The sequence below is a fragment of the Penicillium roqueforti genome, assembly GCF_015533775.1.
Source record: "Penicillium roqueforti strain LCP96 04111 chromosome Unknown scaffold_15, whole genome shotgun sequence".
Classification (NCBI taxonomy): Eukaryota; Fungi; Ascomycota; class Eurotiomycetes; order Eurotiales; family Aspergillaceae; genus Penicillium; species Penicillium roqueforti.
Window position 1 is genome coordinate 205,866 of NW_024067579.1, and position 24,187 is coordinate 230,052.

Consider the following 24,187-nt stretch of genomic DNA (forward strand, 5'->3'; position numbering starts at 1 on the left):
ATTCAACAGGTCCCTTGAAGGCAAGATAAAGAGGGGAAGCTTCCAAGCTCAGGTAGGATGTTATATTATTCTATTACTAGCCGTGGTAATATCATTCAGCCAGGGGGGAAAGGCCAGCTGACATGCAAATAAGAGACTAAATATTCCACCAGGGCATAAGTCTCTCATTGGGTATGCTCAACGGCAGACATACCTCAAGTACTCCGTGGTCTAGCGGAGATTGTGCCGTAGCCCTCTTGCTGATATCAGAACAAACAAACATTATGGCATCACACCGAAGAATGACGGTTGTGAAACAAGTCGGCCGGAAATAAGAGACGTCGTTCCTGTTCTCATCATCACGTTACCATTTACAGATTTAATTAAGCGAGCCTATGTCGTTGTTTGTCTCATTTGTGAATAGTGGCAGAAGCCTACCTCCCTTAGGATAACTATAAGAAGATGACCCTGCCCCCAGAACTTCTTCTTTTCTTTCTTCTTCAGCTCTCTTTGCCTCTGGCTTAGATCAAGTGTAGTATCTGTTCTATTCAGTTTAATCGCTGAATGGTCTGCATTGCAGAACGTCATGATTATTCCAATATTTAGACCTCGCGACTTGGCCTCTGTGCTTGCACATGCTTCGTTGCACAGTGTCATTGGGCTTACACTACCCTCGATCGACGCGAACGCCTTTTCATCAACTGTTCGGCTTGTCCGGGCGCTTGGAGAAGATCTCTGTTCGTCTTTGTCCAGTGGTTCCATTTATTCACCGCCTTCTTGAAGCCTGAAAATACTGGCTGGCAATATTAACCAATGTAAGAGTTCTGCCGCAATTGCATACCCGTACAAAGTAGTACCTAGTAGGTACAATGTCGGGTCAGTCCGCAGGCGTGATCCCTGGGCTGAGTGACATCTAGCTGAGATAGAAAATGGTAGATCTAGGATTAAGCAAATCCTGTTAATTATATCCATAAAAATTGTCCAAAAAAAAGATATAGCACGACGGCTGCATGATTCGAACATGCGCCTCCGAAGAGAATTGATTTCTAGTCAATCGCCTTAGACCACTCGGCCAAACCGCCGTAATTATTAATAGTAACATCCGAACTTTGGCTCTATAAACCAGAGATAATAAATGTACTATCAATAGTCAGTTGAATGCAGTCAGCGAACCGTACGTAGTCTTATTATAATATCATGAATACCGAAGAACTCTTATTATCTCACTATCTCTGGTATATCCTACTACCCCTCAATTTCCCACATGTTGGACTGGAAATCTGTAATGTTTATCTACCCCCGAGGCAATCCAAGGGGAATTTGTACAAAAAATACTACCGATTTTGGACTTAAACATCTTGCCCAAGTGCTCACCCTTTCACTCAATCAGTATCAGCATCATCAAAGAACTCATCCCAGCTGTACGTCGGCCCGACACAGTAAGCATTCCCAGCAACCAGCTGGTCGCTGCATTTATCCGGACCCAGAGAAGGGTTCACATCCAAGAATAAACCCCAAGGAATCTTGCTCTGTATGCATATCGTAGTGCAGGTTTCTTGCAGCGCTTCATTTGTGACAACATGCCACTTGCCGCAACGAGTTGTCGTCCCTTCAGCAACAGTTGAGTTTTTAGGGGGCTCGATTTGCGGAATGACATAGCCATCAGCGGAACCGGGTGACGTTGGATCATAAGGCAGGGCAGTGGCATTCGAAGCACCAGACTGCGGCGTGAGGCAAATGACATGACCATACGCGACATCACTGACAATATGAAGATTAGAGCAATCGTAGTTGATCCATGGATTGTATTTGCGTAATGTAGTTCCATCCTTGTATCCGACGCCTTGTGCCTTCTCGATGGATGTACAGCTGTCCTCGCCTTTGATGGTGTAGACGGTCTCGCATTGGATTGGCATGCACAGCTTTGTGCCGACTTGGATATCCTTGCATTCGAACAAGTTGTCGTGTCCTATGAACAGGGCGGCTGAGGAGACTTTGTACTTGGTAGCAATCGAGTCACAGGTATCGCCGGCCACGGTTGTGTATTTGATGCCAGATACGCACGAGTCTGCAGGCTTGTATGGATCAATTGTTGGTTGCAGGGGATCGGGAATATCAGTAGGAATATTGAGGTTGCATTTTGAATTGATGTATTTGAGTTGGGATTGGAAGTTGATGTCGTATGCGGAGTAGGGTGTTGATTGCATCATTCGGTAACGGCCGACATGGCATGATGAGCAAAGTTCAGCAGTTGGCATACTATCCAGGTCTGGGTTGAAGCCATTGATTACGTCTATGTGTATTCATGGTTAGGATCGATCAAGTGCAAGCGCAAGTAAACGGGGGCGGGGGATGCACGCTTACCTCCACAGTATTTACCACTCGTGGCGTCCTTAGCACAGGTCTCATTCCACCCTGCCCAAGTCGCCCCACCTTTCATGTTGAAGGGAGCCCCAGTCTCTTCATTGCTACCACAATTGGTAGTAACTTGGTGAAACCAAGTCTCTATAGACTGCCCGCAACTGGAACTGCAAACCAGATCGCTTAGAGTGTCGTTGTCAAACCCTTGTCTCCATCTAGGCTTTTGGAACATATAAACCTCATCGTCGCAGTCAATTAGCCTAGTGATGGCTGTTTGGCAAATGGGGGACAATTGTGACAAAAACTCTTGCTGATATGTTTTATCGTAAAAGTAGAACCCCGTGAACTTGCGCTGGCCAACGATGTCTTTTGCTTTGCGGAACCACCCAAGCAAGGATGATAGGTATCCATTTCTCGCGTCTTTCGCAAATATCGCAGTCTCACCGAGTGGGCTGATAGACTGGACAATTGCCTTGGTCACAAGATTGACGATCCAGATATCGCTACTCTGCTCGACGTAGAAAGCCTTTTCTTGGCAGTTGTTTGTTTCCAAACAATCTTGGGAATATGAGTTGAACCAACTATAGATGCCTAGGAAAGTCAGCAAAAGCCTAAGTTAAGACCGAAAAAAAGAAAACATACCTGCACCAAGCATATAGATTGATTCCGAGTTAATCATCCGTACCGCCCATGAGCTTGTACATGTCTTACACTCATTGCTGTCCGGGTCGTTGGGGAATTTCCCCAGTTCGAAAGGCTTTGGCATTGGCGGAGTGGGTTGGAAGTAGGGAGACTCGGTCTGTATCATTCCCATAACCAGATTCTTGGCACCAGAAAACTGGTACTGGTAGAAGACGCTGTGTTCTGAGGCTGTTCCGTACATCCAAGTAGGTCCCTGGCTCTCAACCAGAATACCGCGAGCCACATAAATGTCGACTTGATCTTGGGTAACCTTATCAAGGTCATGGTCCGCAACCCAGGCCCAGAGGTTCTCTATATAAGCCGAAGCAGATTTTGTGACATGGAGCAGAAGTGATGCAGCGATACAATCCTTGTTCAGGGATGATGCCTTTTTGGAGCATTTATCGGATTGGAGCTTAGAACCGATCGCACCGCCCACGCGGAAGTGACAATCTGTTTTTGTTAGTTATCTCATGCAAAAACATAAATGGTCCGCGCAGTTGGTATTCTCAGTAAGGAAAAGACTCACCCCAGAGACCTGCAGAGCCCTGTGTCGACTCATGAACATTCCACTCCATGAGTACGGCACCAGCCGTGGGCCCAGATACCGTGAACATCATGTTTTGAATTTCGAGAATACCGGTATCCCCTTCTTTGCCCACTTGCACAGCGACGTGGGGATTCTCGGCGTCTTCAAATTTGCTGCCAGTCGCCATAATCTGCGGCCAAACTTGCCCGATAATGCGGGAGCCAAGAGGAACATGGAGAGTATCTTTAATGACATAAACTCCGTAAGGAAAGTGAACAATTGAAGACATATTTGCAGCGGCAGAGAGTACACTGTTAAGGGCCGCTGTGTCATCCGTGACACCGTCGCCTTTCGCACCATAGGCCTTGACATCGAAAACCTGGCCACCTCCCAAATCAAGATATTGAGGACGGCGGCGGGCGAAAAAGTTAGCGGTTCCTTTAACATAAGATTTATCGCTAGTCAGAATTGATTTGCGGTTCAAAACCTGCAATTGCTCTTGCTGGGCAAAATGAAGTCCTGTATCGTCATGGTAGAGACCGAATCCCCACGAAGGAACAAGAACTTCGTTTCCTCCAGCTAGGAGAGGCTCGGTGCGGGTGTCGGCAACAATTGCATCTTTGACGTTAAAGAACCCAACGTTTTGAAGTAAAACTGCCGTTGAGTTGTCTGCGTATAGCGATGTGCGAATACCGGTAGGTGTGTTGGCGATAATGGCGTCCACCAAGATGTATGAACCGACTGCCTGACCAGTGCTTTCCAAACCTCCTGCCTGATATAGATTAGCAATGACTCGTCTTAGATCTGTTGAACGGGAACACTCACACCACCAGTCACAACAATTCCGCTCCCACATGACTCTATGACAACATCTTGCATTGTCCACGCCCAGTCCCAATGGACCTGAACTGCGGTCTTGCAATTCACGAAAACAAGTTGACTGGTTGTAAACTGTTGGTTACCCAGATAGGCACTATAATCCATGCATAAATACATCAGCTTTTTCTCATTGGCAATTTGTGAACTCGTACCCGAAGTTTCCACCCACGAAGGTTAAATTGCTCATGAAACCGCCACTTCCGTTTTCCATGTAGATGCCCTTGACAGTCAGTAAATGGAATACTTGAATTATGGAAGCTTACATACCTGCTGTGTGTTTCCGGTCGCTTGCGACATGTAAAACTCGATATTTTCAAGAGTTGTTCCTTGGGCAACTTGCCAGTGAATGGCACATACATACGCACCGGGGTCTGTACGGGTAATATCCATTTTGAAATTGCGGACATTGCGAAGGAAGTTGTTTGTGTTCAAGTACCTTGATATGGTGTTAGACAAATTCGCACAGTTGGGGCTTGGTACTTACCATTGCTCTTGGTCGCCGACATAAACGTCAGAGGTAATGACGCCCAAGCCAACAAAGCTCGCAGCAGCCAAAATTGTTGGATAATTAGTCGGCTAAATGGTTTGGAATCAGTGGATGGCTCATAATAAGAGAACGAAAGGTTCTACCATACATCTCCCAGGAATTGCGTGTTGTAATACTGGATGATCGGACTGCTGACGAGGTATGTTCCAGGAGGAAAGAATAAAATAGCCGGGAATATTGTGCTTGAACCACAGTTTGCTCCACATCGATTTCCACTGGAGATAGCTTTATTGATTGCGGCTTTAGAGAGTCGAACAGTTAGTTATATGCTGAGAGTAATTGACGGCTTCTATCTTACCAGTGTCGTCGGTTACACCATCACCCTTGGCACCATAGTCCTTCACATTTCTCCAGACCTGGTAATAGTAACATTAGCTAGATACAGGTAGAAGTCAGATAAAGGTGGGTTACTTTATATCCAGATGGAGCGAATGGACTGGCAGCATTTTGCTGCAGATTGGCCAACCAATAATCAGAACCACTCGCAGCTCTCTTTACAAGAGTAGAATTTTCGGATTGCAAGTCAGACGATTGAAGCACAGTCTGTTCGTCCGCAACATAACCAAAAAGCCCATTTGGATGTTGAAGCCGCTGGGGAGGTCGGTTGGTATCGTTTGTCTTGGACCTGTACTTAGCATGCACCTTGGCAGCCAGAGCCTCCTCCTCGCCGGTGGAAGCGGTGGGTCGAACAGACTCTGCTAAGGCTCTTGCTGCATCGGCGAGATCCTTAGGAATTGTGTAGGCAAAGCTATCATTGGTGTTGGTGCTTTCTTGGCGTTTTTCCTTGGACAATTCAGACTCAGACGCATTTTGAAGGGCGGAGAGCCTAGTGACAGCTCCCCTTGAATAATCCAAGGGTGGTGCGTTTATTCTTTCTCCAGTCACATCCTTTGCGTTGGCCATGGAATATCTGTTGAATTTTACATTGTCAACTCTTAACTTGTTGACAACGGCCAATGCTCTCAGAGCCTCGGAAACCTTGGTGGCGGCATCAGAGTTCCCAAATTGAGAGGAACTCGACGCAGCAGCAGAAGAACTTGATACAGTGACCGAGACAGAGGCGACATTCTGACGATTGAAGTGCTGGTGTAGGTGTTCATGAGAATGGTGGGCATGAATTGCCCATATACCAGTGATCTGACAGATAAGCAGTAGCCATCGTAGAACAAAAATCACCCCCGCCATCTTGCAAATAAAAAGGCTTGAAATTGTCACTGGATTTGGAGAGTTCCAGGCAGAGGAACTCCTAGAGATAAAGAGGCGGGCTTTATTGGAAATTGCATCCCGAAGGACTTACAACGTATGTCGAATGGTTTCGTTGGAAACCCGAGTTAATCTCCGGCCAATTGCTTGGCGGTTACATCGTTTCTGATAGTGTGATAAAATCCCTCAAAATCGAGGGGATATTAAACGATGCCAAGTGAAATGGGCCAAACTGGGGAATGCTGTATATATATTATTTCCACCGCTTTAGTTTCCGCCTTCGTATTATACAAATTAATACGGAGTTCATTCCGCATATTCTCGACTTAGGACAGCGGTCTAACCTAATTAAAAGAGCTCATGGCTTTCCTATTTTCAACACGAGTGCCATTTATTATGGTATCGCTACTGTAAAAAGCACAGCCTTCGAATAATTTCAGCCACATGGTAGCTTCATTGATCTAATCACCTGATCTATTACCATAAAGCTATTCAGAGATCATCTGATCTATTGAGAATCACCTGATTTACTACTCTTTTCCCGACTTTATTCTTCTATGAACCTACTATTCTCAACTGCCTATTACTACTCCATGAATATCGCTCCAATTAATACTTCATAAAGTAGTGTAATACTCAGAATTAAATACTCTTTCTTATGGAATTCATTTCATATTTCGAAAAAAAAAAACGGATTAGGTGATCGATCTCTGAACAGCTTCATATTTTGACAGAACAGATGTATTAATAAGGTAATCTCTGCATAGCTCTGTTGACAAGGATGATTGAATTAATTATGCGATCTCTAAATAGCTTCATTGACAATATTTGTATTCATCAGTCAACGGTATGCTTATTTATGGTAATATCAAGGAGGCCGAATAAATTATAGCAGTATTGTATTGTTCCATTAGCAGCGATTCTACCATTCTGCATGGCAGAAATCGCATTCCCCATCTCGGCTGCCCATAGTACGGCCAAGTGCTTGAGCTTCAGATTTCTTGGTTCTGGGTCGATTTTCCGCCGGGATGGCCCGAATCCTGCGGTTCAACCGGAAACCAAGCCGTCTTCTCCTGGGCAGGTGCCTAGATACAGAAAAGAGGCTTGAAAATTTGTGGATGCAGTGCTATGGTATCAACCGCCAAGCCACCCGGACAATCACTAGTTAAGCCTCGTTGTTTGGCTCACTCCCATTTTAGACCCTTATTGGATATTTGGACTTCGTATTCGGTCCCTTCGAATTTTATAGGCACCACAAGTGGGGTTTTCAAAAGCGGCGATGTAACAACGACTCTACTAGCAGAATCTACTCCGTACTTTCAAGCGAATTTCCACTTTTAGCACATATTGCAATCGTAGGATTCGGATACTCCTCGAATCGGACTAGGTGCAATTTCCCGGTGTCTCACCTCACCATGCAGTAGTTCAAAGTTATACCCAGCAATTGGCTTCTGATAAGTGTATAAGATGCTAAATCATTCCCACTATATTTTTCAGGAGCTCAAGCCAATTAGCCAAGATGTTGGGAAAACATATGCTGAGGTTAAGCATACTATTATGTGTCTTCGCACTGCTAGTCCTTGGACAGGATTGCAGTGCAAGCAAGCCTTGTGCTACAGGATGCTGGTAAGTGTAGCCTTTTGGGAAATGGAAAAAGAAACAACCACGCATATTCTAACTGTTGGTTGTTCCCGTTAGTTCGAAGTCTGGCTTTTGCGGAACAACTCCAGAACACTGTGGTGACGGATGTCTGGCGAATTGTGATTATAAACTTGGGTGTGATGCAAACAACCCCTGCGAGGAAGGTTGCTGGTAATAATTCCTGACTCCCGGTTTGATTGGAATGATCAATGTTTAATCGATAATCAGTAATAAATTCGGGTTCTGCGGACATGGCCCCGACTTTTGTGGCAAGAATGTCTGCGTTGCTGGATGCGAACGCAAATCGGAATGTGATCCCGGCTTTGGAGGAGAATGGTCAGAGAGCAAATCGTGTCCTCTGAACGTGTGTTGCTCAGATTTCGTACGCGGCCCAACTGACCTCTGGATGTTGTGAATGACTGCTGACTCGAATATCTCCAGGGCTACTGCGGAACAACAAAAGAATTTGTAAGGAATAACCCGCATATCTCGATATTTGATGTACTGGCTAACATCTCTTAGTGTGGCAACAAAACCGTCAAACACGAAACCTGCTCTAAAGATCGCTATATGGACAGAGTCGTTGGCTACTACGAAGGATGGTCTAGCCGGCGTCCCTGCCATGCCTTCTGGCCAGAACAAATTCCTCTCGGCGTCTATAGTCACGTCAACTTCGCTTTCGCCACTATTGATCCGGATACTTACAAAGTGACGCCGTCAGACCATCGGGATGTTGATTTATATAGCCGGTTGACATCTCTGAAAAGTTACGACAAGGACCTTAAGGTCATGATCGCCATAGGTGGCTGGACATTCAACGACCCTGGCCGAACTGCAACAGTTTTCTCTGATATAGCAGCCTCAGAAGCAAAGCAAGACAAATTCATTGCTTCATTGATCTCTTTCATGTCTACACATGATTTTGATGGTATAGATCTGGACTGGGAATACCCCGAAGCCGACGACCGTAACGGAAAGCCAGAAGACTTTAAGAATTTCCCAAAGTTCATGGCTAGGCTGAAAAACGAACTGAAAAAGACCCCTGGACGAAGCGAACTCTCCATCACGCTACCGGCATCCTACTGGTATCTCCAGCACTTCGACCTCAAAGAGCTTGCTAAGCATGTTTCATTTTTCAACATCATGTCATACGATCTGCACGGCACCTGGGATCAAGGGAATAAATGGACGGGTGCGTTCCTCAACGCTCATACAAACTTGACAGAAATCAAATCTGCTTTGGAGCTGCTTTGGCGCAATGATGTGAAAGGAGACCAGGTCGTCATGGGTCTCGCATTCTATGGCCGTTCATACACAACCCAAGGCTGTGTAGAGCCTGGATGTGTGTATGCCTCCGGAGGTCTTCCAGGGCCATGCAGCAATGAGGCAGGCATCCTTCTCAACAATGAAATTATGGATATCATCCATGACAGAAAGCTGGTGCCAAAGCTGTACAAAGAGGCCACGGTCAAGGTTGTCACTTGGGATGATCAATGGGTCTCTATGGATGATCGAGAGACTCTAGCCATGAAGGCCAATTTTGCTCGTCAGCAATGTCTCAGCGGGTTGATGGTCTGGGCGATCAGCCATGACACTTCAACGGCAGACTTTTCACGTGATCTAGCAATGGTGTCAAACCGCCAAGTGTTGATGCAACGAGCCGAAATTGACACCGATATCATCACAGAAAGGACCAACCATAAGCAATGCCACTGGACCAACTGTGGAGATAGCTGTCCCGCAGGATGGCAAATGATCAAACGCGAAGACGATTGGAAGACAACGAATCCTGAATACATGATAGATGATACCCACTGCGAGGGACATGGCTCGCGCTCCTGGTGTTGTCCTCCTGACGCCGAACTCCCAAAGTGTGGCTGGTATAACTTCAATAGAGGCAATTGCAAGCCTGGCTGTGAGGATGGAATGGTTGAGATTGGCTCGACAACAAACGGATGCAAAAAGGAAGATCAATACCAGTCGGCATGTTGCTCAGTGGAAGACGATTATGGAAATGGGTTGAGCAGCATGGCAGTCTACAATACCTGTGAATGGTCGAAGGAGAATCCCCAGTGTGACGATGGCAAGTGCTCTGGGTCAAAAAGCACAATCCTTGGACAGTCCGGTCAAGGGAGCGGTGATGTCTACTGTTATGCCGGGGACGTCTGGGGCGATCATTGGCCAAAAATTCAGCATACCTTACGGAAATACTGCTGCAACACATCATCTAAGAGCAACCGCTTTGAGAACTGCGAATGGCGAAATGACGTGGGTTTGCATTGGGTCGGCCAAAGTTGCTTCTCCGGATGTGACTCCAATCAAGTGCGCGTGGCGATGGACGGCTTTAACGAAGGCTGCTACAAATCCGGTGCCCGAGCATACTGCTGTGATGCAGTCAGTTACACGGAGACTGAGCGCATGTCTGATGACCTGCAAAAATTCAAAGATGCACTCATTGACTGGACAATAGCTGTGGAATGTACGAATTATTACTACTCCGCAACACCAGCCAAGTCTCTAAGTATTCGTGAGGACGATTGCGAGATCTTTGCGTCACATATACTTGTTGCCCACCTGGTTGAAATCCTCATGGGTTACGAGTCCAAGCAAACCACCCACTGGCAGCGCTTGGTCAATATCTGGAACGATGTCGTAAGTAACCAGCTCAAGAATTTGAACACCCGCATTATGCTTCCGTTCGTTTTCTCGAATACCTCATTTCCAGAGCTCCTCGCAAACGGTTATCAAACCACCGCCAAAAATATCCTAGATGTTCCCGATTGGTATGATAAACGATTTGGAAACAAGGATTCGGGGATAACATGCTCGAAGAGCCTGTGCGACTATGAAGATGGATTCTGTGACCAGACCGACGACGACGACGACGACGACGATATGTTTACCCGACGCGACCTCCAATGGCAAAAGGTTTGTCAAATCTCCTTAATGCATAGATCCAACTAATTTTGAATAGGACAATGGACCTGTCCTACAGAAGCGTGCCAGCTCCAAGCCGATGGACTTCATATGTATTGGTAAAGCCGGCGTGGAAAGAGTTTTGGCGTTCACCCGATTTGCTTATCCTGGCCCAAAGGATTGGTTACAACTCAAGGCCAAAAAGCCAGATCCAAAAAAACAGGTAACGGTCAATGAAGCCGTCGACTACAATGATGACAAGGATTGCGGGGACACTGCTATACAAGAACGACAAGCGACGACTGCGGAGCTCGACCCTCCAAAAGGAAAAAAATCTAGGTTCAACAGTGAGTGTTCCTGGCGAACGAAACCTTGGTAAATCACTAGCTAATAATGATCTAGCGGATCATCTCCTCGAGATCAAGTTGATTCCCAAGTTTATGCTATGGGCTATTGGGGCGGGGAACTGTCCTGTTGATTGCGACTTCTTCATCGATTACTTCGGCGAAGATATCATCCCCAAGACTGCAGAAAAAACACCAGGAAACAATCTTATCCTCCAAAAGCCTATTGCGCGAGTAATGGAGCAACTTGGAAGCAAAACCAACTTCGATGTGTTCCGGTTGATGGACTCAGCTTTGAACGCAGTAAAAGGCGACGTAGGTCTCTGGTATTTTCAACCGAAGAATAGTGCTGACTTCTTTCGCCTAGCTCTGGAGTTTTGATCGCCCACAAAACACCGCATTTGATGATGCCACATGGCTGCCACTTGTCGACTCTGATGACAGCTCTAAAGCTTTAACCTTGCTACGAAGCGTAAGCTGGCCTGTATATCTTTGATTCCCCGGCTTATTTTTCCCTGCTGACCTGTTACCGGCTCGCTGCAGGTCTTTTCCGTCTATAATTATCAAAATTCAGAAAATTTTCAGAAACGATTCAATATTGTCTACAAGAAGATTCGTGGCGAGTTAGATTTGGCTGCAACAGAATACTTCAAACTTTCTGGAAAGGCAGTTGACCTTGGGGAGTGCTGGGATCGCTTTTTCAAAATCCAGAAGGACTTGATGGTGAGCTTTGGAAGGAAATTTGTTGAGAAAGGAATCGAAGAGTTAGCTACTCGGTGGGCTAATGATTCGGACAAGGAGAAAGCTGAGGTGGTTAACCAGGTGCTGAAACAGTTGAGGGAGAAGATGGGGCAGATCTATATGAATGATTTCAAAGCAGAGTATCAACCATCATGGAAGTGATTTTGCCTGCTCGTCCAAGCTGGTCGGTATCGTCAGCCTGAGCGTCAAATGCTATTGGGTTTAGACATATGTGCCACCAGCGTTTACTTTCTTTCACATATCGGACTATCCCATCTAACAATTTTATCGTGAATTAAGAAGTCTAGGGCATTCCTCATTCACTTGCCAACCTCTCCTAGTCTCTAGTAAAACTCTCCGATCAAAATGATTATCCCATTCGACGGTTTGTGGCATTATTTACACCCATGTGTTACAGCTTATGAAGAAGATCGCACCTAATTCATCCATGCCATCAAAAAGGCGTATAAGTGGACGGAAAAATACCCTTTGACACACATCAACGCCATTTCTTACATGTCTCTTAGTTTTGCTTGCCGAAGGGGGCCAAGGATTGGTGAACACGGATGGACAACTGAAGGTATAAATAGAGCTCGAACCCTCTAATCCACTCTGCGCGCAGCTCCTCAGAATCCCTCCACTTGCCATCCATGCGATTCCCACCCAGCAGCCATACTCGGTGCAGGAGGTCTACGTCCAGCCCAACCATATTGTCGGGGCACCGTTAAGTCTTCTATTCGTTGCTATTTACGACCGACCGCCAAGACCAGGGGAACATGATATCCCTCTCAACGCCAGTGGTTTTCTTGAAATCACTAAGATGCTATTCTGATATGCTCTATTTTGCTATTGGGCTCACTACCCATCTTCTCTAGATACTTCTTCGATTTTCTGTGTATCGTTAATTGGAATATTTCTACAAAGAACTGTACCTCTATTGACCTAAAATCTATTCCATCTATTAGGGATCTAGTACGCATATTATCCTTAATGGTCCGAGCTATTATCACGTTGAGCTTCTCGAGGTCGAAGTAGTTCGTGAATTGGTTTTTTTTTGTCTATTGTGTGCCAATAGTGTTTTATAGTACGAAAAGTGGATGTAATTTAATAGATACGTAATTATCTACTACTCCGTAGCTAGGAAATAATTGGAGCTTTTAAACGAGAGACCTAATTAGTATGTCCATACGGAGTACTCTGTTTCTTCGTGCGTGTAAAACATGCACGTAATCAGTGTGCTTTGTAGTGGCTAAGGTGGCCGCTCACTATATCAATAATGGCGGTTTGGCCGAGTGGTCTAAGGCGATTGACTAGAAATCAATTCCGTTCGCGGGCGCATGTTCGAATCATGCAGCCGTCGTGCTATTTCGTTTTTTAATATTTTATTGACAATACATCATGGAGGACACCGCTATTCCAGTACCGCCTTCCTAATCGGGTTCTACTCAGGCGCTAAGCGATATTCAAAATATTCAAGCCGTGGAAGTTCCTGGCCAACTAAATGCACCCACTTACAACACCATTGCAAGAACCATTGCCGGAACCATGCCCTGGAATCCACGTCAACCCAGTATCTTTCACGATGAGTCATGGCCTACACCATGGCGTTCATCTGAATTCCCACCCGAAGAAACTTTTGTCGAACGAATCAATCGACAGCATGCAAATCCCGAGTGGGAGTCTGTACCGCACTTCTTATACTACGAGTCTGGTAGGAGTGGGGGTTGGCCATGGGGATGGGCCATCTATCGTACCTCCTATCTCAACACTTCCGATCAAGACTGGACTAGAGCTATTGAAAAGCTCGACGAGGCCTGTATGGCTGACCTGGAGTTTTACGAGCGCAGCTGGCACCGATTCGACCTCAAATGCGTTGAAATGGTCCGCGAGGGTTATCGGAATGTTATCTTTGAAGACCCCGCGTTAGAGGGCGCGTCGGAAGCGGTTATCCAACGTCGACATAAAGAATGGGTCGAAAGCCATGGCCTCCGCATATCTAGTGGCATTCCTCGCCTTGGTTACGCACTTTTGTTAGATGATCGCTGTATACGATCAATCTTGGCCAGTGCGGCGCCTAGAAAGCCATCTGTTATCGAACAGGGGCTACCATGGCCAAAGATTAACGATAAACCGGGGGGGATGGTCGGTTATGTTAACTTTATCGACTCTTTCTTCCGCCCCGAAGACCCGGAAAATGACTATGGAGAGTACTACCGTGGATTGGTCCGTGTTCATTTGGACTGTTTAGCCCATTTTGCTATCTATTGCGAGGATCTTGAGACTGGAGAGCAGGAATGGGGTGAATATGGGATGGACATACCTGACAATGTATTTTATACAGATGGCCATTGCTCAAAGACTGAGTTGAAAGAAATGTTTCTTTCTTCCCCAGATAGAAACGTTGACAGAACTGCGAGTGTGACTGAGCTCGAGTATATCGAGCGCCAGGATATGGAGAACTTAGCATTGAGTAATGTGCCGGGTTCTACCTAACACTGGAATGACACCAATACCAACGGCTTTTTTAATCCCTAGATAATCCAACAGTTATCCTCTTTCAAAAGGTCTTTTTGGTCTTTTCTAGGATATGTTAGAACATGACCACTAACTACCTCCGAATATTATTAGTAGGGAACCTTTGATACAAGCTATTTCTAGACCTTTAAGAGACTGCATACATATTTGTATAAATATTGATTCATGGCAGCTGATTAACCTCCCGGCGAAAAACCCGGTGGGCGCGATGGACCCAAAAACCTCCGTAAAGAGCAAACTATGACAAATCAGAATAACATCCTAGTGATTTCAAGAGAATCATTGGCGTTGAGAACGATATCGTGTTCCCCTGGTCCTGGGGGTCGATCGTAAATAGCAACGAATGGAAGACTTGACGGGGCCCCGACAACGTTGTTGGACTGAACGTAGACCTCCTGCACCGAGTATGGCTGCTGGGTGGGAATCGCCCGGATAGCAAGTGTAAGGGGGGCTAGTTGACATTTTTCAAAGGTGACTTCAGTCAACCCCATCGAGATAATAATAACAATGCGCACTAGACCCCGGGGAATGATAAGCCATCTCTTAGCGTCTTCGCGAAGCCGAGGGAGGGATTTAGAAACGCCCATTGGGGCAGCGATCTGGTGGTAAGAACGCATGGCCTCCCTGTTTACCTATACCGGCGGTAGACTTATAGGTAGCTGTTCCAGTCTAGACTATCTCTAACCACCTGAGTCCCATTGCAATAAGCTTCCTGTCGGTTGCTCGACCGAATTGGTTTGTGACTGCGTCATGGCGTTCTGATAGGACCACTTTGATCAGCCCTTTCGTCCCCTCCTATCGAAAACGATATTCAATACACCCTAGACTAGTCGGATGCTCTTCGTTGAGATTTTTAATTGCTCGTGCCGATAGAATGAGGACGACGATAAACTCATTGCCATCTCCCTTCTCTTATAGAGAATTCAGTAACTGCTCAGCTTCGAGCCGTAGGCCTTTGAAGCCTCGGAAAGTGTGTACAATAGGGTCCGCGGGAAGGGCGGACATAAGGGAAGTGAAAGATATGCCCTTCTCTTGTCTTCATATATCTGAGGCTGGGGCAGAATCAACGTGAGCCATGGTGATTCGGCCAACCTTGGTGCCTTCCATAGGACGTGATTGGAGACTTTCTGAAGTTTGATGACCCGGGCCATAAAGAAGTTAATTTACAATTTATGAGCAACTGATCGGCCAAATAAAGCTACAAGTGAACTACTCAGGCACTTGAATTAAACAAAAAGTAAAAGTGAACTCAATTGAAAGAGAAAATTGGGTATCGTTCGCAAACTCCCGCTACCATCCGCTAATTCATGAAGCGGCGTCAAAAATTGACGCCGAAGTGAGCGAAGATTCAAATCTGATGGCTTTGTCAGCATAAGAACATAAACAGAAGGTTTATAGACTCACCAATGCAAGAGGAATGCGGTGAGGAACCCGACCATTGTGCAACAGCATAGCCACGGCCTTCTGGGGAGTAGCCTGTAGCTTGCGGTAGGCCTCCCGAACGTGCCGTGGCTCAATGGGAGTGCGCCCCTCCTCGGGCGGGTCGAACAGGCCAGTCTCGCGCTTCCGCTTCTTGAGGTTCTCACCGGCCTCGGCGCCCCCGCGACGGTGCTTCTCGTTGTCTTCGCGCTCCTTGACTTTGAGCGCCTCCTCAGTCAGGGTCTGGACGATCTCGAATGTGAGAAATCCGAGGATGTCCACAATGTCGTCGTTCGGCTTGGATTCGGTCACGATGCCGAATCCTGCCCATTCGCGGAATCGCTTACTCTTGCGGTAGGTAAAGGAAGCCTGGCGGCACTCGGACCAGAATACATACTCTTCCCTTGTCATGTGGCGGGTGCGTTCATCGGCGGCGGCAAGACGCTGGAGTGTCGCGTAGTTCTGCTCCTCCTCTTCTTCATCTTCTTCATCTTCACGTTCGGGAACCTGAACCGAGTAGAAACTGTTGACATCCCACGCAAGTCCGACCTTGGCGCGCTTATTCTTGGGCTTGGGGGCGACGTCTTGGGGGCCTGCAACAACACCAGCCGCATCGTCGGCGGCAGCGAAGTCGGCGGCGTCACCACCACCCTTGTCGTCGGAGTCCTTGACATTTTTGCGGACGTCCTTCCAGGACAGGAAGGTTCGCAGACGGGAGACTTTAGCCCTATCGTGGCGGATCAGGAAAATCAGGTCGTCGGTAGAGATCGAGCGAACTCCGCGGCGGGTTGCCAATGCAGTGCTGCGGGTAAGCTTACTTGGTCATTAGTGACAAGCTTTCTAGTTTGAAATTCCCGATACTCACGATTTCGATCACCTGTTGACGCGTGATCTCTTCAATTAAAGTGGTAGTCTCCTGAGCCGGCTCTGCTGTTTCTCCGGAGACAAACATCATCTCAACATCGTCGTTAGTAAAGGATTTCCCAAAGTTGTCTTCGTCCATCTCATGATCTTCCTGGCTCTCGGTAATTATTTCGGGGCTAGTTGCGGCATTGTCGATTCGGGAACTGAACGAGGTCAAGATGCGGCTGGAAATCGAGAGAAGCCGAATGCTAGACAGCCCTTCCTCAGAAGGACCACGCAGCAGCTTGGCACCGAAGACGTCTTCAACAGAATGCATGGAAATATCGTCGCGGAAATCCAAGCCCGAGTCTAAAGCTGCACAAGGAGCATTGACGGGGGAGTAAACCGTACAATCACTCATGGTAACATCGAGATCATCCATGGTCCCATCAGAAACACTCATGGTCACATCAGGGTCAGTCAAGGCCCCATCAATATCACTCGAGGTCCCATCATAATCACTCAAGGACATATTGGAATCACTCGAGGCCATGTCAGAATCACTCGAGGTCCCATCAGAATCACTTGAGGCCATATCAGGATCAGTCAAGGTCCGATCAGAATCACTCGAATTAGAATCACTCGAGATCCCATCAGAATCACTCCAGATCCCATCATGATCACTAAGTTCTTCGTCGCTCGAAGGATCTTCCCGGCTCTGTGCCCAGAGCGCATTGATTGATCCGACATCCAGGTTGGGAGAAGACATGATTGGGGAATCAGAAAGGATGAAATGTCAAAGGATGCGTGAGACGCGTTTGTTGGTGGGTTTGACAAAGTGTTTAGAAGACAAAACCCTCGAAAGAGGACGCAAGGCAGTAGATAATACGCCGAAAATACAACGCTGCAGGGGGGCTTCTCTTGGTAAACGAAGCGTATGAACCGTAGATAGAAAATATGAGGAGTGACAGCTGGCGGGGAATGGTGAACGAGAATAAGCGAGACAGGCAAGTCGGTAAGCCGATAGGCAGAGTAGCAGCCCTCACAAGGTCACAAGGTCGGTATCGATAAACAGCTCTTGCTTGTGCTCGTGCTCGTAAACCCCACAACTCCGTGGATATATGAGAGAAGGCACGACCATCCTGCCAATTATCCTAGGCCTAGGAACCTTGAGATCGATCTTGGTTTTCAACACAGTATCCTTCAGCGATCTAACGTCAAAGCTTCGAAATTGGCAGTACCAGTTTCAAAGGACCAGACATCTCGAGTGTTGAAGTTCTGTTTCTCGACGTCAAGATGTGCGTATTTCAACAACCCAACAATGTAAGTCTGAAAGGCCCAGCTAGACCATGACAGGACATCAAACGGGTTTTTAGATCCAATATTGACCCTCGCTATTGATCGGAGAGGACAAGAATGAGATGTCGTTATTCCAGCAAATGAGTACATTCGCAAACCAGTGATATGTTGCAAGTCCAGCCGGACCGTCTGTAGACATCATGATTGCCAACCTGAAAGGCAGGTTCGAACTTCGCAGGACTTCTTCCTATCGGACTCGGGGAATCGAGGTGGCCCCGGCCCTATCCTCAGAGACTATGTGTTTGCGCCACGCAAGTATGCTATGTCGCAAAGGCAGTCGACAGTCACAATATGTTTAGAGGCCTTCGAAGCCTGATCGGGCAATAAGATCGATATATTCGAGAGCCAGAAAGATCGGGAGATGGAAAAACCTCAGCAAGATGAACCAGATATCAGGGACTCACCTGTTGTATCTCCTGCCGATACTTCGGGTTTCGATCGGAGCTCATGATGGGTGGTGGTAACCCTACCAAAGAGAATTTCTTCGATTATCAAGATGAGGGTTACACTAGTATTCTAGCGTGAGTGAATGTTCTTCGATTGATTGAAGACAAGTGAGAGATGAAGAGGAGATGAAGCTCTGGACGTTCACACAAGCACAGGGCGATCTGGGGACGATAAGCGATAACCGGATGTTCTTTGATCCGGCATCTTTTATCCGGCGGTGGCGGAGTATTCTGCCGGCATGCGGGGCACGGCTGTTTTTTTACCTAACTGCTTGTTATACAGTGAGATTCATTGTATTCTGCTCAATTGCATAGCCTGAGATCTTATTGTCAGGATGCTCTATCTAGTTGGACTCGGCCTCGCCGATGAGACGGATATCACCGTCCGCGGTCTAGAGATCGTCAAGCGGGCCGAGAGAGTCTATCTAGAGGCTTACACGAGTATTCTTCTTGTCGATAAGGAAAAATTGGTGAGTTGAGCTCCAAGTCTTTACTTTGAATCCCATATGCCAATGAGTCAATCTATATCTTTCGCGCAGATGGACTGATTAAACATAATACCAGTAGGAAGCGTTTTATGGCCGTTCCGTCATCGAGGCAGACCGTGAACTAGTCGAGACTGGCAGTAATGACATCCTCGCCGGCGGCGACAAAGCCGATATTGTGTTCCTGGTAGTGGGAGACCCATTCGGGTACGGTCTTGATACATCTCCCCTACAAGATCTCTAGCTAAAACATACCACCAACAGCGCAACAACGCATACTGACCTTGTCCTCCGCGCGCGCGAACTTGGAATCGAGACCAGAGTCGTCCCGAACGCCTCCATCATGTCCGGAATTGGCTGCACGGGGCTCCAGCTGTACAACTTCGGACAAACAGTCAGCATGGTTTTCTTCACCGAGACCTGGAAGCCGTCATCGTACTACGATCGTGTGCGCGAGAACGTGCAGACCGGCCTACACACACTAGTCCTGCTCGATATTAAAGTCAAGGAGCAGTCACTGGAGAATATGGCGCGCGGACGCCGCATTTTCGAGCCCCCGCGCTACATGACTGTTGCACAATGTGCGGCACAAATGTTGGAGACGGAGGAGGAGCGGAAGGAGGGTGTCTATGGGCCGGATAGTTTGGCTGTTGGTGCGGCGCGTGTTGGTGCTGCTAATCAGAAGCTTGTTTCTGGTACGCTTAAGGAATTGTCTACTGTTGAGATGGGCGCGCCGTTGCACAGTCTTGTTCTTCTTGGTCGGAGGACGCACGATCTTGAGAGGGACTATATTCGCGAATATGCGGTCAATAAGGAGACTTTTGATGCGAGCTATGTCAAGGGATATGGGGCTAGCTTGTAAGTTACTTCTGTGGAGATATGAGAATATTAAAATACATGATAAGATCCTTTTAAAATGTGGACTGATTTACTTGATATAATACACCGAGGTTGTTGAAGGACAAAGGTTGGAAAGATTGTATATGGTATATTGGCCTTCATTCAATTTGATCCTGCGAGGACCAGCCGACCAGAGCAGTGTCTGGATTTTTCTATTTTAAAATAGGAAGACAAATGAAAATGCCGCAATATAACGAAAGATGCAAAGCAAATGGTATCCAAGAAACAAAAACGAAAAACAGATGCGAGGCATAATATCAAAAAGACCCCAACCGACACCTTATATGCAAAATGTTGAAGCAATGTACAACTCAACTCTCGAGAAAAAAGACAGGCTTATATCGTATCACATCAGATGTCTTCTTCCTCACCAGGAAGAAGAATCTCATGTCCAGAACCTTCATATACAAAGATAGCCGCAAGACAGCCAAACACGGATACTAAGGCAATCATCCACCAGGCGAAGCCGATCATGCCAATATCCAGACCATATCCGTACCACGCGCCTGAAAATATAGGTCCAATGGTACGGAAGGCTGACGATACGGACTGGCCAATTCCGTGAATTGTGCCGAGGACGGATGGGTGTGGCGAGCAATTATTCAACAGGATAATAGAGGTGGGAAGAGTAAAGGTTCGGGCAGTGACCTGGAAGAAGAGGACGATGATGATCCAGAACCAGACCCAGGGGCCGTTGGCTTGGCCAGGAGGGGGAGTTGTAGACGGAGCCAGTGAGATATAGGGAGCAATGAAGTATGCGATCGGGAAGAGGGCGAGGAAATACTGGTAGCTCTTGGCTGCTCCCAGACGGCCATTGATAGTAGGATATATGGTGAATTGGAGGACCATACCAATTACACCCAAAATGGCGGTCGCAAAGCCAACGCTCTGCGGCAGCATGCCCAGTCCGCCGGTGAAGGCGAATGGCAAGCTCCGTGCGGGGCTCGCGGGGTCATTGGAATCATAGCGGGGGGTAGATAAGAAGAGTAGCCAGAGGTTGTTGAAGGCACCCATCTGGAAGTCGAAGAAAGCCTGTGCGCCCAGTGTGCACAACACGTTCTTGGTCCAGATTCTTCGGAAAGGCAGGGCACGTTGGAGACGGGCAGGCTTGTGCGCTTTTTCTTCGAGCTCGTAGCTTTCTGAGCGATCCGTGGGCCGGTCTAGCAAAGGCCCGTCCTCTTCGTAGTCGCCGTGCGGAAGCCTTGTGTATAAGGATGATGAAGAGGGGACCACTCTCCTCACGCCGCGCGCAAACATCTTCTTCGCAAATGCACCCAGGCCAGGCTTGCCCTTGCAAGATGCCAAGGTCTCTTCTAATCCATACGCAACCAAAGCTGCAGTTGAAGAGAGGAAACAGAAGTTTGCGAACATTGGCAGGGCGTACGGGTACGTCTCGAGCCATTGCACTCCGTTCGCACCTCCAAAGGAAGAATTGGGCCCAAAAAGACGAGGGTAGCTCTTAACGGGATCAGCCAACATGCCACCCATCACTGCGAAACTGGTTAGCAAATTGTCGCATGGCCGCGAACAGCATTGACAGAATGAGGTACTCACCAGGACCAAATAACGAAGCTATGTTGAACCCAATAGGCAAAATCAAGAAAGCGCGTGAGTGATATTTCTTCTCCTTGACATTCTCCGCGATCATAGTTCGAATGATACCAACGGTGCCGTTGATGCCGCCACCAAACGAGCGCCAGAACACGGCCTGCGCGAACGACGTCGAATAGGCGACACCCAAACAAGACATAGCAGTGCCAATCAGACCAACAAGCAGAACAAACTTTCGGCCGCCCCACTCAGCATCGGCAACACGACCCCAAGGGATCGCCGTCGCAAACTGAGCAGCGGTAAAAGCACCCTGGAGAATTCCCGCCTGGGTCGCAACATCCGAGTCGGAGAGGTTCGGGTCAAAGGACTTGAGCTGATAGAACATATAGGCCTGCAGCGAAGCGATCTGCAAGAAGTCAAAGACACGGCAGAGCCCCAACAACGCCAATTGACCCTTTCGCGGCAGCGACATCCATGTTACGAGCGCAGGGCGCGCTGGCGCGGACACAGTCGGGAGCTCATTCTCCTGCACGGTCAGTACCTGTGGCAGGCCATGGCTGATAGAGCGGCCGCGCACATGCTGTGCTTTTCGATCACCATTTAAATCCATCGAGGTATTCCTTAGCATGTTATCATCGAAGACGGGCGAGTCGAGCGAGTCGTGGGAGGAATATTCTTCAACGCTGGCGAGGGAGGTATTGGACTCGCGTCGGCGGCGGCCTGTGGTGTTTTCGGGTTCCCCGGTGCCCTGGGTGAAATGGAAGCCACTCGACCAGGATGTCGTACGCGCGTGGCGGGCATTATTCGTTTTATGATTTCCAGTCCTAGTCATTGAGGAATGCACTAGTGTAAAGCGCGGCGCCGTAACGATCAAAGGCCTCGGTTCCACGTATTTTTCGTGGTTTGGGTTCCGTAGTTGTTGATATTAATTATGATTGGCTATGATAGAGAGAATGGAAAGAAGAGAAAACTGGAAGACTTGTATTTTTTTATTTTACTTCGATTTCTCCTATGTTATTGCGATGACGTTTTTTCTCGGTTCCTAATTGAGGCCCACCAGCCGGAGAATGCCGTTACAACTTTGTACACAATAAAGAACTTTATTTTTATATTGAACATAACATTTAAATCAAATCCCTTAATATAAAATCCATAAGTTGTATGATAGATCGACAACGACGGGCTTGCGACGACCGCTCCACACCTCCCTGCCGATTGACGACGGAAGTCTTGGCGTTAAGGAGGAGAACGTTTTGAACAGTTAGTTGCTTTACAGTACTTTACAATACATCAATACAAAAAAACAATTAATAACCGTGGTCCTACCGCGGTTCTACCATGGTACAGGATAGAGTTCAAGCGTATCAGCCACATCCACGTTTGTGGAGCCGCTTTGATACACCACGTACAGGTGATACAAATGTATACTTCAGTCCTGCCACAGCATACTTAACCCTACAAGGCGAAGCTAGGAGTTGATAACCTATATACATTGTATCCCACGCCACATACATGTATGTACTAGCCAAATTAACAATCCTAACAAGGTCGTATTGTATCTCTACAAAGCAGTCGTATTCGGATCAATGCCCAGCGCGAAACCAACTCCGCCTCCCTCCGGAGGTATACGTATACCCAGGTGCGTAGTATGTAACTACAATAAATGAATTAGTCATCCCGCCTTCTTCCAACCTTGGTTGAAGTCCCGATCTCGGGAGGGGCGCAGGGAAGTGCCACGCCCGCTCGGTGACTCCATCCTTGTGGATAACTCACGGACATTGCGAAGTCTTGATGCTTGGACTCCTTCTATAGCTCCGTATACTGTTTCAAGCGATATTCAATTCAGTGTATGCTTTATCAGTGCATCACTCGTTCCTCTCATTCGTTTTACTAAAAAAAGGACTCGACACATAAAACGGCCGTTCTACAGGCGTCTCATCATGATCACTCTCTCCACTCCTCTTGGGGCCCAAAAGCGACTGCATTCGCGCCCGAAACATCTCATTCTGAGCCAACTTACCAACAGGTTTTACTATATCCCATTCCCTATCCATAAACCTTGCATCGGGCTCCCCTTCATACGTCGACTCCGGACCATCTATCCACGTCGTTCCCTCCTGAAAACACGCGTCTTTCATTTCCTCCGAACTCCTATTGATCATACTCTTCCAGAATCCCCCTTCCCCAGAAGAAACAACACCAGCATGCTCAAGCATTTCAACAGTGCCAGCGACCCAGTCTTGGCAATTCCCAACCCCGAACTCGGGGATATTTGACTCGTCGTTCCCAAATTCCGAGAGCAGGCTAGCAGCTTGTTGGCTCTGCTCAGAAGAGAGGGAGGCAAACTCGTAGCGACCTTTCAAAATCGGGTCTTCCAGTGGCTGTGTCCGCGGATCGTAGATGAAGTCTTCGTCGGTGGGGTTGCGTATATGGTGCATTTCGCAGGTGGAGGAGCCGTGCTTGTAGATGGCGATTCCCATGTGGGAGGGGCCATCGCTGAGTTTGGCGTCGCCGCGGCCGTAGATGTTTGCTGAAAGGCCGTACATGGAGGATACCATGATTAACACTGGTAGAGTAAAGGGAGTATGTAGTTGTCACATGTAGTTAAATGTCCCCTTCCCCACACCGCTCCAGATCTACATCCGCCCGAGAGATCGGCGGTAGTTAGGCAACTCCGATTTATTGGTGATAAGAGCCTCATGGCGTGCCCCGGCGCGTATTCAGGTGTCAAAGCTGAAAGAAATGGAAATATAAATAGATATCCTTCGTACGCTGGTTCCATTGGTTTAGCATGGACACCTGGGCATCAATATTGAAGTGACTAGGCC

The 24,187-nt window shown here is 47.5% G+C and overlaps 8 protein-coding genes across 8 annotated transcripts; 3 read left to right on the forward strand and 5 right to left on the reverse strand.

The window, feature by feature from the left end:
- Window positions 1–1,361: 1,361 nt before the first annotated feature.
- LCP9604111_5944 (CAZyme family GH55) lies at window positions 1,362–6,161 on the reverse strand (the record flags this gene model as incomplete). Its single annotated transcript, XM_039073810.1, has 11 exons — window positions 1,362–2,272; window positions 2,344–2,931; window positions 2,983–3,474; window positions 3,551–4,322; window positions 4,376–4,523; window positions 4,582–4,649; window positions 4,697–4,865; window positions 4,914–5,005; window positions 5,065–5,216; window positions 5,275–5,332; window positions 5,388–6,161. 11 exons carry the CDS (start codon window positions 6,159–6,161, stop codon window positions 1,362–1,364), a joined length of 4,224 nt encoding a protein of 1,407 aa, XP_038927979.1.
- A 1,537-nt stretch (window positions 6,162–7,698) lies between these two features.
- Window positions 7,699–11,983, forward strand: LCP9604111_5945 (CAZyme family GH18; the record flags this gene model as incomplete). The annotated part of the gene is made up of 9 exons (XM_039073811.1): window positions 7,699–7,805; window positions 7,878–7,991; window positions 8,049–8,202; window positions 8,262–8,288; window positions 8,343–10,748; window positions 10,795–11,083; window positions 11,139–11,395; window positions 11,448–11,552; window positions 11,624–11,983. 9 exons carry the CDS (start codon window positions 7,699–7,701, stop codon window positions 11,981–11,983), a joined length of 3,819 nt encoding a protein of 1,272 aa, XP_038927980.1.
- Window positions 11,984–13,366: 1,383 nt separating this feature from the next.
- LCP9604111_5946 (uncharacterized protein) lies at window positions 13,367–14,314 on the forward strand (the record flags this gene model as incomplete). Its single annotated transcript, XM_039073812.1, has 1 exon — window positions 13,367–14,314. The coding sequence occupies one exon, from the start codon at window positions 13,367–13,369 to the stop codon at window positions 14,312–14,314; it is 948 nt and encodes a 315-aa protein (XP_038927981.1).
- Window positions 14,315–14,604: 290 nt separating this feature from the next.
- On the reverse strand, window positions 14,605–14,943 carry LCP9604111_5947 (uncharacterized protein; the record flags this gene model as incomplete). Its single annotated transcript, XM_039073813.1, has 1 exon — window positions 14,605–14,943. One exon carries the CDS (start codon window positions 14,941–14,943, stop codon window positions 14,605–14,607), a length of 339 nt encoding a protein of 112 aa, XP_038927982.1.
- Window positions 14,944–15,704: 761 nt separating this feature from the next.
- On the reverse strand, window positions 15,705–17,387 carry LCP9604111_5948 (transcriptional regulator SPT3; the record flags this gene model as incomplete). Its single annotated transcript, XM_039073814.1, has 3 exons — window positions 15,705–15,710; window positions 15,761–16,588; window positions 16,641–17,387. The coding sequence occupies 3 exons, from the start codon at window positions 17,385–17,387 to the stop codon at window positions 15,705–15,707; spliced, it is 1,581 nt and encodes a 526-aa protein (XP_038927983.1).
- Window positions 17,388–18,758: 1,371 nt separating this feature from the next.
- Window positions 18,759–19,770, forward strand: dph5 (diphthine synthase; the record flags this gene model as incomplete). The annotated part of the gene is made up of 3 exons (XM_039073815.1): window positions 18,759–18,893; window positions 18,991–19,115; window positions 19,173–19,770. The coding sequence occupies 3 exons, from the start codon at window positions 18,759–18,761 to the stop codon at window positions 19,768–19,770; spliced, it is 858 nt and encodes a 285-aa protein (XP_038927984.1).
- A 389-nt stretch (window positions 19,771–20,159) lies between these two features.
- On the reverse strand, window positions 20,160–22,191 carry LCP9604111_5950 (putative MFS transporter; the record flags this gene model as incomplete). Its single annotated transcript, XM_039073817.1, has 2 exons — window positions 20,160–21,298; window positions 21,363–22,191. The coding sequence occupies 2 exons, from the start codon at window positions 22,189–22,191 to the stop codon at window positions 20,160–20,162; spliced, it is 1,968 nt and encodes a 655-aa protein (XP_038927985.1).
- A 1,244-nt stretch (window positions 22,192–23,435) lies between these two features.
- On the reverse strand, window positions 23,436–23,917 carry LCP9604111_5951 (uncharacterized protein; the record flags this gene model as incomplete). Its single annotated transcript, XM_039073818.1, has 2 exons — window positions 23,436–23,476; window positions 23,524–23,917. 2 exons carry the CDS (start codon window positions 23,915–23,917, stop codon window positions 23,436–23,438), a joined length of 435 nt encoding a protein of 144 aa, XP_038927986.1.
- Between the last annotated feature and the right edge of the window lie 270 nt (window positions 23,918–24,187).